At 38.6% G+C, this 15,073-nt stretch overlaps 1 protein-coding gene across 1 annotated transcript in view; it reads right to left on the bottom strand.

Moving 5' to 3' along the window:
* The window catches only part of Adamts12 (ADAM metallopeptidase with thrombospondin type 1 motif 12), a 184,440-nt gene that overhangs the window by 83,365 nt on the left and 86,002 nt on the right, over positions 1-15,073 (bottom strand). Inside the window, exon 13 of the mRNA XM_010607722.3 lies at positions 5,296-5,416. Coding sequence (XP_010606024.3) covers positions 5,296-5,416 — 121 coding nt within the window. The remainder of the gene's footprint in view (positions 1-5,295; positions 5,417-15,073) is intronic.

Genomic DNA, 15,073 nt, shown 5'->3' on the forward strand with positions numbered 1-15,073 from the left:
GAACAGGTACTTTTGTTGTTCTTTTTCTGTTTTCTAAACTGCAGATTCTTTTCCTTAATATGTTTAACAAATGAAAATAAAATTACATGTTCAGTGTCAGAGGAAACTGGGTTAGTTAAATATTATACTTAGAATTATAATAACTATTTTATGCAAAAATGTACTAAATATATGAGAATATGTTTCTATATATTGTTTCAAGATCATTTTACATCTTAACTAGTCTAATTTAGATAAAAATATTTTCAAACCAAAGTCTGAGAACATTCTGGTTATGATGAATAAATGAGGCAGGAATTGAGGCTGGTAGTTTGGGCACTGCATTAAGCAACCTAAGTACCCATTTAAGAGTTCCAGGAGGGCCAGGGATTTAGCTCAGTGGCACCATGCATGCCTCACAAGCGCAAGGTCCTGAGTTCAAGCCCTGGTACCGGAAAAAGAAAAAAAAAATTAAAAGGATTGCCTACTAACAAATAGTACACTTAAAGAGAAAAAAAAAAAAAAAAAAAAAAAGAAGAATGGATATAGCGTAATGTGCTTATACAATAGACTACCGCATAACCGTTTTTAAAACACGACCATCACACATAGCGCAGAAGATTCTCACTGACATCGTTGAACAAAATATACGAAAAGCAGATGCGTAGCATTCAGAGAATTGCCCAGGCACGGCAGGCCAGTGTGAACCAGATCAGAAATTAGTTTTAGGGGTCATAGGGCTTGGAAATGGTGAAGTCTAAAGAAGCTAACTGAGGCCAGCTGAGCAGTCTAGAGTGGTGATTTTGAGAAGTCCAAGATGCTAAACAATATCAGGAAACAGGTGATATTTAAAACTATGGCTGATGAATAACACAGAATCCAGGGCTGGCTGGAAACTAAGGCTGAGGGAACTACAAGGGAACCACGTTCTAGGCCAAAAACAATGGGCCACAGGAGATCAGGATAAAAGTTAAAGCACTGAGTAATACACCCAGAATGCCCTTGAAAATGCAGAGCTCAATGCTCCATCAACTTCCACCTGAAGTAGGTTCCTTGTTTAACTTTTGCCTGTGGGTCAAATGTCAGAGTAAGGTCCTGGGCTTGTTATCTCATAATACAAAACAGAGAAGGCAGTGGGAAGAGTCATTGTCTTGTTATCTTCTTCATTATGTCAAGAACACAATGAATGCTCCATCGATATATTTCAGGTAATAAGTGAGTTAACGAATGAACGAGACAGTTCTTACTCTGTGTGTGTAGTATACTGTTCTCTGAGTCTAAGTTCTAACTTGAGAGAGAGAGACTTCTGGTCACTGTAATCATGGTAATATCTCTTGATGCCAAACAAGTGAAAATGGGAGCTAATATGGGATCCACAATAGGATGAACTTTACATTCTCCAAGTGTGACAATATTTCAAGGACAAGATGGTTCTATTTCATATATGGTGTCAAACCTACTAACTAGATTCCTTCTCTACAGAGAAGGGAAGGAACTTAGTTGTTGAAGCACTCCAACGAGGCTGTCGATATACTTTCTCCTGGAAACTCTTCCCTGTGTCCACTGACCTGACTGTCCCACAGGCTGTTAAGAGAGGGAAGACAGAAGATTTCACTTGGGGTTAGAAGGGGCCTCTAAAGTTAAAGGGTGACTTCTCTAAAACCAACAGTCATCAAGACAAGGACCTAATCATTTTCCTCAAAACCTATTTCAATTCCATAACATCTTTCCATAGCATCACAGCGGTTACTTTGCCACCACAGGCAGCCTGCACCTGTTCTCATAGTTCACTGATTTTTGAGGCTTCCAGATAGCTACTTACTTCTCTTAGTCAGAAGATATAGTGTTCTTTCAATATCATAGCAATAAATGGAGATAAAGCCCCGGGGACTTGATTAATGAGCACTGGAATAAGAAAACCATGTTCAAACAATCATATAACTAGGTACCAAAGCATACGTGTCCTGGAAAAATCCACCATCAGGACCTAAAATAAGCAAAGAGCACCTGGGGGCAAGTGCAATGCTGTCTTCACCAGGGAGACAGAATTACGACATGCATTGACATGCCACCCATCACAGAAAACATGATTCTGTGTGGAGAGAAAAGGAGAAAAGAATATTATAGTAGAAGGCAAAAGATTTATACAATCTAAAGAGAAACCAGAGTACAGAAAAGGATATTTTAGGACATATGTGAACAGGGAATGGCAAAGTTTTGATTTTGGGCCATAATCAGGCAGTGATCACTACGCAAAAGAACTGTTCATGTTGCAAAAGAGTTATAATTAGAACTAATGAAAAGCAGAACTACAAGGAGAGAGATACCTGACTCAGATACTCCTTTAATATAACTGTAGAATAGTTACAGATTTAGTAACTATCAAAGAAATGTGGAATCAATCTTAAGAAAAAACTTTTCCCTTTTGTTTATATGAGCAATTAATGAACACAGAATAAAATAAAATGAATAAAATGGAGTCAAGTGGGATGGGAATAAATCTGAAAGAAAATGCCATTTTCAATTAACAATTGTATTAGAGAAAATGAATGAAGCATGAGGTGAAATAAGGTAACAGTATAAGAAGGCAAATATAAAGAATTATACATAAGATGTCTTCGAAGGGAGGAGGGTAAATTCTTTTACTTTGGATTTCATATTAATCAACTATTCCAGTGCAATCTAACTGCATTGTATAATATTTTGCATCACTTCTTGTTTTCATTTGCATGAGGAGATGGTGGTACCCAGCATCTTTTTTTTTTTTAAATCTAACTGCATTAATTACAAAGGTGGGAGGTGGCAAGTGACCTGTGGGTCCACGGGACACAGATCTCTTTACTAAATGCTGCAGTTCAGAGTAAAAAATATCCTCTGACTTTTCTGAGAGAAAATCTCTGAGAAATCTGGTGGGACAGAACTGTCTAAAGCTGAGGCTATTCCCTGCATGCCAAGAATCACCAGAGTCCTCTGAGTAGTAAAGAGTAGAAGGAGAACTAGAAATAGAAAGGCACAAAAAGATGTCAAATGCTCAGTGGTGGCATGTAGCACTGAGATTTCTGAGATGAGTGATGGGTGGGAGAGAGGTTCAAGCCACTTCTGATTCCTTTTTCTCTTCCCAAAGAAAACAGGGCAGATAAAAAAATAGCCCAAAACTAGCAGCCAGTGACCTGAGATATTTGAAAGTTAAGTGGAGGATATTTAGGTTACGTGCAGATTTAGACTTAGCCATTTAATGAGACAGTGTCTCAGAATAAAATAAAAATTAAAAAGGCTGGGGATGTAGCTCAGCATAACAGCCTTGGGTTCAATCCCCAGACTTGCCAAAAAAGTCAAATAATAACACTTACTGGAGAGTATGGAGAAATTGGAACCTTAGACAGTGCTCAGGTAACCTGAGTAGTCTTCATCATCTCAAAGTCTAACTTAGCCCTTCTCCTAAAGCCCAGCTCTAGGGGACTATGAAAACTATTTTAATTGCACGCACATCTGTACGACTCTTATTTTCTAGGTAGTTACCATAAGGTTAGAAGCATAGCCTATCAGAAGTCAGAGGGAGGAATCCCTATTTTATTCCTAGAGATGAAAAATGAAACTGAGGTTAAATGTAGAAGCACGATTATGAATGTGAATTTTCAAGAAAATAAGACTATATTTACATAATAGAAAATAACTACCAAATACCTTTACAAAGATCAAAAGCCGTTAGCCATCTTAAGATGCTTAATTATAAGTTTAAGACATAAATAAATTATCATTTATATCCCTAGCAAATAAGTCAGATATATTTTATCCCTAATAAAGCTATCACTCAAAAACAGGAAATACAATCTTCCAATGATAATTCTAAAAATCAAAATCCATTCTATGTAACTAATATATACTAATAAAACAAAGGGCAGGAAGAGAATTTAATTGCAAACTTTAATTTTAGTAGTTCAGTAGTCAAAGGTAAAAAAAATAGGTGTGGAATTTGAACAAATTTAGATTACCCACTGTTATGTTGATGAGAAAGTAATAGGTCAGGTAATCAATTGAAGAACATACTTGATACTCTTGGTACCTAATTGGTAACTTCATCCTTAAGCATGTCTAGCAGAAAGGCTTGGCTTTGCTCAGACTTAGGTAAATTGTACCTCACTGTATCAGACACCGGGCACATCTTTCCGTCCTGCGTGTCACCTCTGGGTAATAGATACTGCCTCGTTCTAGGGCCTATTGCTGTAGTGCACACTGCACTCCCCATTCCTGCCATCTGCATTTCTACAGAATCCAGAGAATTAGGAACCCAACTCTCCTGGAGCAACTTCCATTCATGGCTCCTTCATACATGGATATATTATCCGTCTCCTTCTCTCTTGCGGTGGGAAGACTTACCTGAATGAGTTCTACACTAGGCCAGAGATTTAGCTCAGTAGTTCTCATGCCTGCCTCGCAAGCACAAGGACTGGAGTTCGACCCCTGGTACCAAATAAATAAATAAATAAATAAATAAATAAATAAATAAATAATAAATAAAACCACAGTAATGAGTTCTACACTAGCTCCCCTACAGTGGCCACTGGCTTGATGATATATCCTTTCCTGGCTGCCTTCCTGCCTTCTTTCACTTCTTCGACACCCTATTAGTATTTCATCCAAGATTGTGGTCGCTCAAAGCTACACAAAGAAGAAATTTCATGAAGGATATTTATAGGAATTGAACAGTAAAGTGTGAGTAAAAAGGGAGATGGTAGGTAGAAGGACTGCCTGGATAGTTTTAAGGAGCCACTAAATGGAGCCCACTTGCAGGGAACAACTGAAAATCAGACACAGCTGAAGCAATCCCACCTTGCTTCTCCCATGGCTGGCCCTAAGGCACAGTCCTTCTGCCTGCAAATCCACTGCTGGTTTATCCACCCTCACATACAGAACCAGGTCTTGTGTCTACATCTTTTGCGCCCAGATTTTGGCTTCTTTGTTCCTCTAGTTCTTGGCCTGTTCAAATGTAATTCAGCCCAAGATCCTCTCATGATGCCTGTTCTCAAAGAGGATTCTCTCCCAGGTATTGCATTCTTATCACTGTTGCCAGGCACAGTCACCAGGCTAATTCTTACCTCCATGTTGGCGTGATACTTCCTGTATTTGTTTAGCAATCAAACCCTTTCTCAAAAACTGCCAAGGAGTTCATATTCCTTCATTAGTGAGTGTATATTTCAGTTTCAATTCTTTGAAAGTTATAAGCTGTTGTCTTTAAAACAAAAACTAGGAATCAGTTACTTTTCTGACACTGCATGCTAAGCTCCCTACCACTTCAGTTATTTATTTGTTCATTACCGGATCCTTCTTTCTGTGTAAACATCTTCCTCACAGTCTGGCAGGCAGAGCCATCTCCCAGGCACACACCACAGCGGTCCTCTGTGGCATTGGAATCGATCTCATAGTCACAGCCGACCATCTGTGGGGAAGAAAGATCAGGATGAATGACATGGGTAGGAGGTACCACACCTTCCGTGGTGTACAACTTGCCCATTGCCCCTTTTTTCTTAATAAGTTTGAGGCAAAGGTGAAGGACAAGGAGTTACTTTCTTTTCCTGGTAGCAGCCAAAGTAATAACCAAAGCTGTAAAGGAAATAGATTCACCTCCTCCTATCTCTGGGGATGGGCTTCAGCACACCTAGGGATTCCAAAGTTACAGATGCTCAAGTCCTTTATATAAAATGGCATAGTATTGCACGTAACATCTGTACATCCTCCCATTACTTTAAACCATCTCTAGATCTCTTGGATACCTAACATAATGTAAATATTATGTAAATAGTTGTTGCACTGTATTATCTAGGGAATAACAACAAGAAAAAAGTCTGTACTTGTTGGGCAAGACATTTTTTGAATTTTTAAAATTTAAGGTTAGTTAAATTTTACAAATGCAGAACTAATGGACATAGAGGGGTGACTGCACTTCCTTAGAAGAGTGAGAGGTAGGATCAACACAGGTACAAAGACTTAACTTCAAAAATGTCCTGAAATTGGAGTTGGTGAAGCAACAAGTCTCTTCAGATGTTCAGAGCTGACACTGTTTCCTATATGTGGAGACTGACTAGTGGGTGACAGAACTACTCCACTTGTAATTCGGTTGTTCAATCCCTGTGCCTCCCTCAATGGAGTTATTCTTTCTAGTTTCTGTCTCAGAATGGTAGGTAAACCAACAGCCACTGGAGGAAATCGGCTTAATGCTGAGATGATTCTAGTCCCAAGAGGGATGAAATCTCTACCTTCAGACCCATGATCAGCCCCTTTGATGCCTCCCACAACCCTAGCCTCAGCATTCTTAAACATATCCCAGTCATCTTGACCTCCCGCCCTCTATCTGCAAGAAAGAATTTCTTCTTCCTCCTCTGGGCAAACACAAATTTTGTTCCTATGCTCTGGAACCAGTCCATACTCAGGGTACTGTCCAGTGGTCCACTTGAGTTGTTATCTTTCCCTATCCATTTTCCCTGCTATCTGATAATATGGCCGAGTCTTTCCCACCCTAAAATTCCAGCTTGAAAAAAAGGTATGATGAAACTTGCAGTTTTCTGTGATATTGGGTCCCAAAGCATGATAATACCTAGTGGGAGTCATGAAACAAACATAGAAAGTCGACTAGACTGCTCTCTTGCCATCTATCTACCACAGTTACATGGAAAACTACCATATTCCTTTACGCACAATTTTCTTTCCTGCTTAGGAGGAAAAATTGTACCCAGGTGGGTTCTTTTTCTTCTCAAAAATAATTTTCTCTCTTTTGTTAATTTTTATTTGTATTAATATGTCTTTGCAATACATAATGATTACATTCATGTATGGATTTGGTACATGTATATAACACATCTTAATTCCTTTTAATCCCTTTTCCCTTCCCTCTGTGAGTTTCCTCCCCTACTGCAAAAGATCTATCTCCCTGTTACCTATTATTCTTTATTTTGCTCTTTAATATATTTACATTTTGGATTTCTCATATAAGAGAAACCATGTGATAATTAAGCTTGTGTTTCTGATTTATCTCACTTAACTTATGATCTCAAGATACATTCATTTTTCTACAGATGACTTGTTCATCCTTTTTTATGGCAGAGTACCTTCCTTCCTTTCTTCTTTCCTTCCTTCTCTCTCTCTCTCTCTCTCTCTCTTTCCTTTTTTTTTTGTATTAAAGATTGGACCCAGGACCTTCACACTGAGCCATATCTCAAGCTTCTTTTTTAATGTTTTTAAAAATTAATTTCATTAGTACATTTTAGGTGCAATATGATGACACTCATCACTCTAAAATTGTACCTTTATATAATCTATCATAGGTCTTATTTTTTCCCCATTCCTCTTCCCTCCCTTCAACCCCTTCACACTTCCCTAGCTACAAAGACTTTGTTTCCATTTTTTTCTTTTCTCATGTTAATTCCATTCCCATCTTTCTTTTTCCCATACAGTTCCCATTTCCCCTTCCCCGGTACACCTTTTCTTCCTATGTCAGATTATCTATCATACCTCTTAGTCCTTATTTACACTTGCAGTTTCTCACACTACAGAAACTATTTGGTATTTACACATATGCATCCTATTTATTTCACTTAAGAGTATCGGCTCAGTGTGCATCCATTTAGCTATAAATGTCTCTAGGTTCTCATTCTTTATGGCTGAGTAGTAGTCCATTTTATTTAAAATTTTTTTTCTTTATCCAGTCTCCTTGTTGATGAGCAGCTGGGCTGCTTCCAAGTTTTAACTATCACAAATTATGCTGCTATGAACATGAGTGCACATAGATCATTGTGGTATGATTCTTTCAATTCTTTGGGAAAGATAACCAGCAAGGGGATACAGGGTCAAATGGGACCTGAAATTGTAGTTCTGTGAGGGATCTCCACACTGACTTCCACAGAGGTCACACCAGTCTACATTCCCACCAGCAGTGGAGCAGGGTTGCCATTTCCCCATGGCTCCTCAGCATTTGTTATTGATTGATTTCAGGATAGCAGCCTTTCTTTCTGGGGTGACGTGGACTCTCAGTGTTGGTTTCATTTGCATCTCTCGAATGACCATTGATGCTGATCATTTTTTCATAGGATTATTTGCTATTTCTACTTCTTTGTCCGAGAAATGTCTGCTCATTTCAGATGTCCATTTTTGGATTGCGTCTTTAAATTTGGGAGGTCTGATTCTTTTTTAGTTCTTTACATATATTGTAGATAGTAGACCTTTGTCTGAGGAAGAGCTGCTGAAAAGTTTTTCCCCCATTGTAGATTGTTTCTTCACACTATTGTCTGCTTTTCTTGCTGCACAGAAGCTTTTTAATAAAAAGAGATCCCACTTGTTGATTGTTTGTGTTAGTTCACGGCAACTAAGGTTTTGTTCATAAAATATTTCCTTACCCAATGTCTTCAAGAGTTCTACCTAACCTCTTTCCCAGCAGGTTTATTTTCTGTTTCAATATTTAAATCTTTAATCCATTTTGATTTTAGTTTAGTGCATGGTGAGAGATAACAGGTCTAGTTTTAATCTTTGGCAAATTGAAAAGCAGTTTTTCCAGCACCATTTGCTAAAGAGGCAACCTTTCCTGTAGTGAGGGTGTTTGGCTCCTTTGTTGAAAATGAGGTGGCTGAGTGTGTCTAGACTTTTTTCTGCATCTTCTAATATGTTCCACTGGTCCTCAGGTCTGTTTCTATGCCAGTACCATTTTGTTTTATCACAGTAGCTTTGTAGTAGTTTCAAGTCAGGGATTGTATCTACCTTGTCTTTGTTGCTTAGAATGGCTGTGGCTATTCTAGGTCTCTTCTTCTTCCAAATGAATTTTTGGATTGCCTTCTCAGGGTCTGTGAAGTATGCTACTGAAGTTTCAATTGGGATTGCATTGAATCTAGATAGCAGTTTTGGAAGTATGGCCATTGTCACTATGTTGGTTCTTCCTCCCCAGGAGCAGGGGATGGCTTTCCATTTTCTGATACCATCGTCAATTTCGTTTTTCAAAGTGTTGCAGATTTTAGAGTAGAGGTCTTCAATTCCTTTTGGTGGGTGGAATCCTAGCTATTTCAATGTTTTGGATGCTACTGTGAAAGGAATTGTTTGTCCCACTTCTCTCGCAGTGAGTCTGTTTTTCATGTACAGGAAAGCTGTTGATTTTTGTGCATTGGCCTTGTATCCAGCTTCTTTGCTGAATTTGATTAAATCTAGAAGACTTTTGGTGGAGTTCTTGGGTTTTTTATAGAGAGTATCATGTCTTCTACAGACAATGATAATCTGACTTCTTCATTTCCCATTTTCATTCATTTTCTTTCTCTTGTCTGATTGCTGTGGCTAATGTTTCGAAAACTACACTGAACATGGTGATTGATAGTGGACATCCTCGTCTTGTTCCTGATTTTAGCATGAAGGATTTCAGTTTTTGTCCATTTAGTATGATATTGGCCGTTGGTTTCTCATAGTGGCTTATATCAGATTGAGGTAGAGCCCATCTATTCCAATTTTTTGCAAGGTGTTTCTTTATGGTTAATGCATTTTGGATTTTGTCACATACCTTTTCTTCATCTATTGAGATGATCATATGGTCTTTGTCCTTGGCTCTATTAATATAGTGTATTATATTTATTGATTTGTGTATGTTGAACCATCCCTGCTTCCCTGGGATGAATCCCACTTGACCACAGTGTATGATTTTCTTAATGACCTCCTGCATTCTATTTGCCAGTATCTTACCAAGGATTTTTGCATCCATGTTCATCAGTGAGATTGGCCTATAGTTCTCTTTTTCACTTGGGTCTCTCTCTGCTTTGGGGCTCAAGGTGAAGTTTGCTTCCAGGAATGTATTTGGGAGTATTGCTTCCCTTTCCATTTCTTTGAAGAGTTTAAACAATAGTGGCAGTAGTTCCTCTCTAAATGTCTTTCAGAATTCAGCAGTGAAGCCATCAGGGCCCAGGTTTTTCTTAGTCGGTAAGTTTTTAATTACATTTTCAATTTCACTGATTGATATTGGGTCATTTAGAATGTTTAGGGCTTCTTCACTCAGTTTTGGTAATTTATATGTTTCTAGTAATCTGTCCATTTCTTCTGTATTTTCCATCTTCCTGGCATATATGTTCTCCAAGTAGGTCTTGATGATCCTCTGGAGTTCTGCTGGGTCTGTTGTAATTTACTAATTTTCACTCCTAATTGCATAGATTTGGGCCTTTTCTTTCCTTTTTTGGATTAGGGTGGCTAAGGAATTTTCAATTTTGTTTATTTTTTCAAAGAACAAACTCTTGGCTCCATTGATTTTTTTGTACTGTTCTCTTAGTCTCCATTGCACTGATGTCTGTTCTTTCTGGTCTTTACAATTTCCTCCCTTGTATGAGCTTTGGGTTTGTCCTGCTCTTCTTTTTCTAGAAGCTTGAGGTTCAGCATCAGTTTTTTTAATTGAGCTTGCTCTTCTTTCCTAATATGAGTATTCACTGCTCTGAATTTCCCTCATGAGACTTGTTTCATTGTGTCCCACAGATTCTCATATGTTGTATTGACATTGTCATTTAATTGTAGAAACTGACTAATTTCTTCTTTAATTCCTGTGTGACTCATTGGTTATTCAAAAGTGTGTTCTTCAATTTTCCTGTATTTATGAAATTCTGTGGTTTCTCTTGCTATTGATCTGTAATTTCATCATCCTGTGGTCTGAAAACATACAGGGGATCACTTTAATTCCTTTGCACTTACTTAAACATGTTCTATGAGTGAGTTTGTCTCCTATTTTGGGGAATGAATCCTGTAGCTGTAAAGAATATGTATTCTGATTTTGTAGGGTGGAATACTATGCATCTGTTAAATTGATTTGTTCAACAGTTTGATTTTTTTCTAGCATGTTGTTTTTCATTGTTTGACTGGTTGATATATCTATTTATGACAATGGGGTGTTGTGGTCCCCCACTACTATTGTGTTAGTGCTTATTTAATTTTTCAGGTGCTTTAGAATTTGTTTTATACAGTTGGACCAACTAGAGTTTAGTGCATACATATCAATCTGGGTTGGAGGTTGTTCTCCTTTAGGGCTTCAAATGTGGCACTCCATGCTCTTCTTGCCTTTAGCTTTCATGTTGAGAAGTTTGCTGTCTTTATGATGTGCTTTCTTTTTTGTATGTAATTTGTTTCTTTTCTCTAAGTGCATGTAGAATTTTGTTCTTCTGTTGGGTTTCTGGAATCTTAACTATTACATGCGTATGTGTAGATTTTTTTTTCATCATGGCTATTTGGAGTCCTATATACCTCACTTATCTGTATGTCAGGTTCTTTTTCCCTACTTGGAAAGTTTTCTGCCATTAGATCTGTGAACAGTTTTTTCATTTCCTGATTCTGATCAGTTTTATGTTATTCTTTTTTGCATCTTCTAGTAGCTGCTGGAGTGATTTCTCATGGTCCTTTACTCTTTTTAAGAAAATTTTTCTTTTCCTGGTCATTATATGTAATCCTATCTTCTACATCTGAAATTCAGTCCTTCACACTGGCTCATTCTGTTGTGTAAATTTTCAATGGAGTTTTTAATCTCCTGGAAATCTGTTTATACCATCTGTTTTATGGAGTACATTCATTTCCCATCTTGGGATTTCATCATATTTCTCAGGTCCTCTCTCTCTCTCTCTCTCTCTCTCTGTTCTAGATTTATTAATCCTGTCTTGAACCATTGGCAAAATTTCTGTTGTTATCTGAGAAATTATTTCTGACTTCATTTTTTCCAGGTCCTCTTTCAGTGCCAGTTCAGGGAACCCAGGAGGTTGAGTATCAGATTTTCCACCTCCTTGCCATTTGGGGTTGCCTTAGGTGATCTGGAAGTGTGCTTTTGAGACTTGTTTATGTCTTCTCATTTTAACAGATGTAGCCTGCTGTGCTCTTGTTGAGGCCACTTTTTGTTTACCCAGTGGTCTTCAAATCTTAGCAAGCCACAGAATGGCCTTTTCTCTGATGCGCAGCAGTATACCAATTCCTAGGTTCACAATGGTTGCCGTCTGGATCCCTGAGCTGATCTGTTGTCTGGGCAGTCTTCTAGTTGGGGCCTGTGCAGACTTGGGATCTAGGCATGCCTCTGGCTAGGGCCTGCCCACCTATGTAGATGTTGTCTAGGAGGGCCTTTGGCTGAGGGCTGTGCACCCCAATCCCTTGGGTCTGAGAAGGCTTCTGGCTACCTCTCTGCTCACTTACCAATGCTATTGGTGCAATCCTCTGGCTGGTGCTTATGTACCCCTGCAGTTCTTTTACAGGGAGGACTTGGGTCTGTGTGCCCAAGTGGCTGAGGCTGGGCCAAGGTCCTGGCTGCACCTTCCTGAAGCCACAATGCTCTGGTCCATACTGCTGCTCACTGAAATTTGTCTTTATGTTTTATCTTGATACAAGGTCTTGCTAAGTTGCTCAGTTGCTCAGGCTGTTCTCAAATTTGTGTTCCTCCTTCTCCAACTTCTCAGAGTGCTGGGATTACAGGTGTGCTACACATGCCTGGCTTCAAAGATAATTTTCTTTCTAGTTTTAAAGCTGTCTCAAATCTACTGAAAGTAAGAATAGCTTGATTCCTTACACCCTCTGCCAGCTAAAATAGAGAATTAATCCTCACTGACAGAAAATAGCTCAATTTTTCAGGTTAACTATCTTTAATTTTCTGTAGGTACAAAGGCTGAGTAATTTGACCCACTGAGGGAAAAAATAAATTGCTAAGAAATTTTTTAAAAGCCAAATCATAATTATGCTAATTATAATAGAAAGAAAAAAATGTTCTGTACATGATCCTGCAGTGATTAGGAGTAAAATGCCAACTCTTCACAAATGAAATGTTTATGTCAAGTTTGAGCATCTTCTAATAAGCTGACCTTTACAAATCCTATTCTCAGTGACCTTCATTTCTTCACTGATCTGGAGTGAGACAGAGAAACTTGCTCTGAGACAGATAAATTTTAAAGAGTTCTCTTTAATCTCTACCAAGAGAGAAATAGATTTAAAATATGAAGAATAAAGGAGAGCAAGTCAGAAAACAAATCCGTAAGTCTCATCTTTCTTCTCCATAGGTGGTCCTGTTTCTCTAGCAGTATTAGCCCACAAAACTGGGGTGAAGGGTTGGATGGAGGAAACGTGCACATGTCCTTAGTATGTCATCTCCCTGCATATTGAATGGGTGCCTTTGGAAACCTCACCCAATTTGTTTCCCTTGGAACCTGTACAGAGCACAGTCAAACTGAATGCAGTATATAACAGAAGATCTGTGAAGGATAAATCAGCTTCCCTGTTGCATATAGAACATAAAGGAGAAAGGAAATAGATTTCACAATACATGCTGTGGCAATAGGGTCAACAACTGTGTGGTTCTTCTTGCTTTTCTTCCTCCTCCTCCTTCTCATTATCTTTCTCCTGCAGCTCATCTTCCTCCTCTTTCTCCTCCTCCTCCTCTTTCTTCAGCAATATGGTCTTCTGCCTTTGGTGGACTCAGAGGTGGCTCTTCTGCTTCTACTACATATGGGTAAGGACCTCAGCATGGCTCTTTTCTGATGTTATGACTAGGGATCAGCCACTTTCTCAAAGGGGAACATTTTTTGAAAAATAATAACCCTCATTTCCATGGTATCATTAATTCTTGTGACCCCCAAAAGAACTGCATTGAAAAGCATTCTATCTTGAGTATTACCAAGGAAATCAGGTTCCAAACTTTCACCAGGTTTTTAGCCCTTAATGAATGGATAAGCAGTATTAATTCATAATAATTTTCTCTCTCTCTCTGTTTCTCTCTCTCTCTCTCTCTCTCTCTCTCTCTCTCTCTCTCTCTCTCTCTCTCTCTCTCTCTCTCTCTCATTTTTTACTTTGGAAACCCTCAACCAACTTAGAACTGAAATGAAGAAAAACCAGTGCCGTGACCTACACTAATTAACCTGGAATGTCACTATTTCTTTACTTTGGAAAGGAAAGACTGGAAAAATGCTTGTTGTAACATGAGATTCATTAGCAGTCAATAAAACTTTAAGTGTGAACATGAGACAGAACTATGCTTAGCTGAAAGGGAAATGATATTACCAGTTAATGAATAGGACAGTTGTATAAGCCTTTTCTTACCATGATTTTTCAAGGTTGGTAATTGTAAATTGAGTTCTAGCCCCTAAAAGATCTACTGAAGTTCTCCCGAGAAACCTGTGAATGTGATATTATTTGGACATAGCATTTCTGAAGATATAATCAAACTAGGAAAGGTCATAGTTGATTATGGTGGCCCTAAATCCAATAACTTGGGTCCTGGCAACGAGAAATTTGGAGAGAGAGACACACAGGGAGAAGAAAGCCATTGTAAAGATGAAAGCATGTGGGGGACTGCTTTACTGGTTATGGCCAAAGCAGGTGGTAAGCAGTGCAGGCTGTAAAGAGTTAACTTCACACTTGGCTTGTTTTGAGATGTGAGTCTGGCTGAAGCCTACGTGCTGGGGTCAGAGTGACTCACCTAAATTCCGTTCCCACAATTAAAACTTTCTTAACTAGTAGGGTAAGATTCTAATCACAACCCTATATTTTGACTATTCTGTTAGTAATTTGAGAATGCTTTGTCTTTTCACTTATATTCCTTGCTTGCATTAGCAATGTGTCCATAGTGACTGCACGTCCCTTCATGGCCCTTTACCCCAATATAACCATGATGTTATCAATAAATAGCAATGACTTGGACTGGCCTGGGCTCTTGCTGGTGGCTTAGCATTAGCCTTGTGGCTCTCCGATTTTTTCTTTAATTCTGTCTTTGAGTCTGTCCTCAACCTTGTGTCCTACACTGGACAGGAGACTGGAAATCACTGTAGAGATCTCCAGTAATGGCAGAAATCAGAGTGATGTAGCTACAAGTTAAGAATGTCAAATATTGTCAGCAACCAGCAGAAACTAGGAAGAGTCAAGGAAGGGTTTCCCTTACAGCCGTTGGAGGCTTTGCTGACAACTCGATTTTAAACTTTTAGGTTGCAGAACTACAAGGAAATACTTTTTGTTGCTGTAAGCCACCCAGTCTATTTTTTTATGGCAGCCCAGGAAACCAACACAATTATTTTTCCAACTTAGGATGGAGAAACTAATTCAGAGAGGCTGTGTAGTTTTCCAAAGTCATATT

The sequence above is a fragment of the Fukomys damarensis genome, unplaced genomic scaffold, assembly GCF_012274545.1.
Source record: "Fukomys damarensis isolate Sample0158 unplaced genomic scaffold, DMR_v1.0_HiC HiC_scaffold_1, whole genome shotgun sequence".
In the NCBI taxonomy this organism is placed as follows: Eukaryota; Metazoa; Chordata; class Mammalia; order Rodentia; family Bathyergidae; genus Fukomys; species Fukomys damarensis.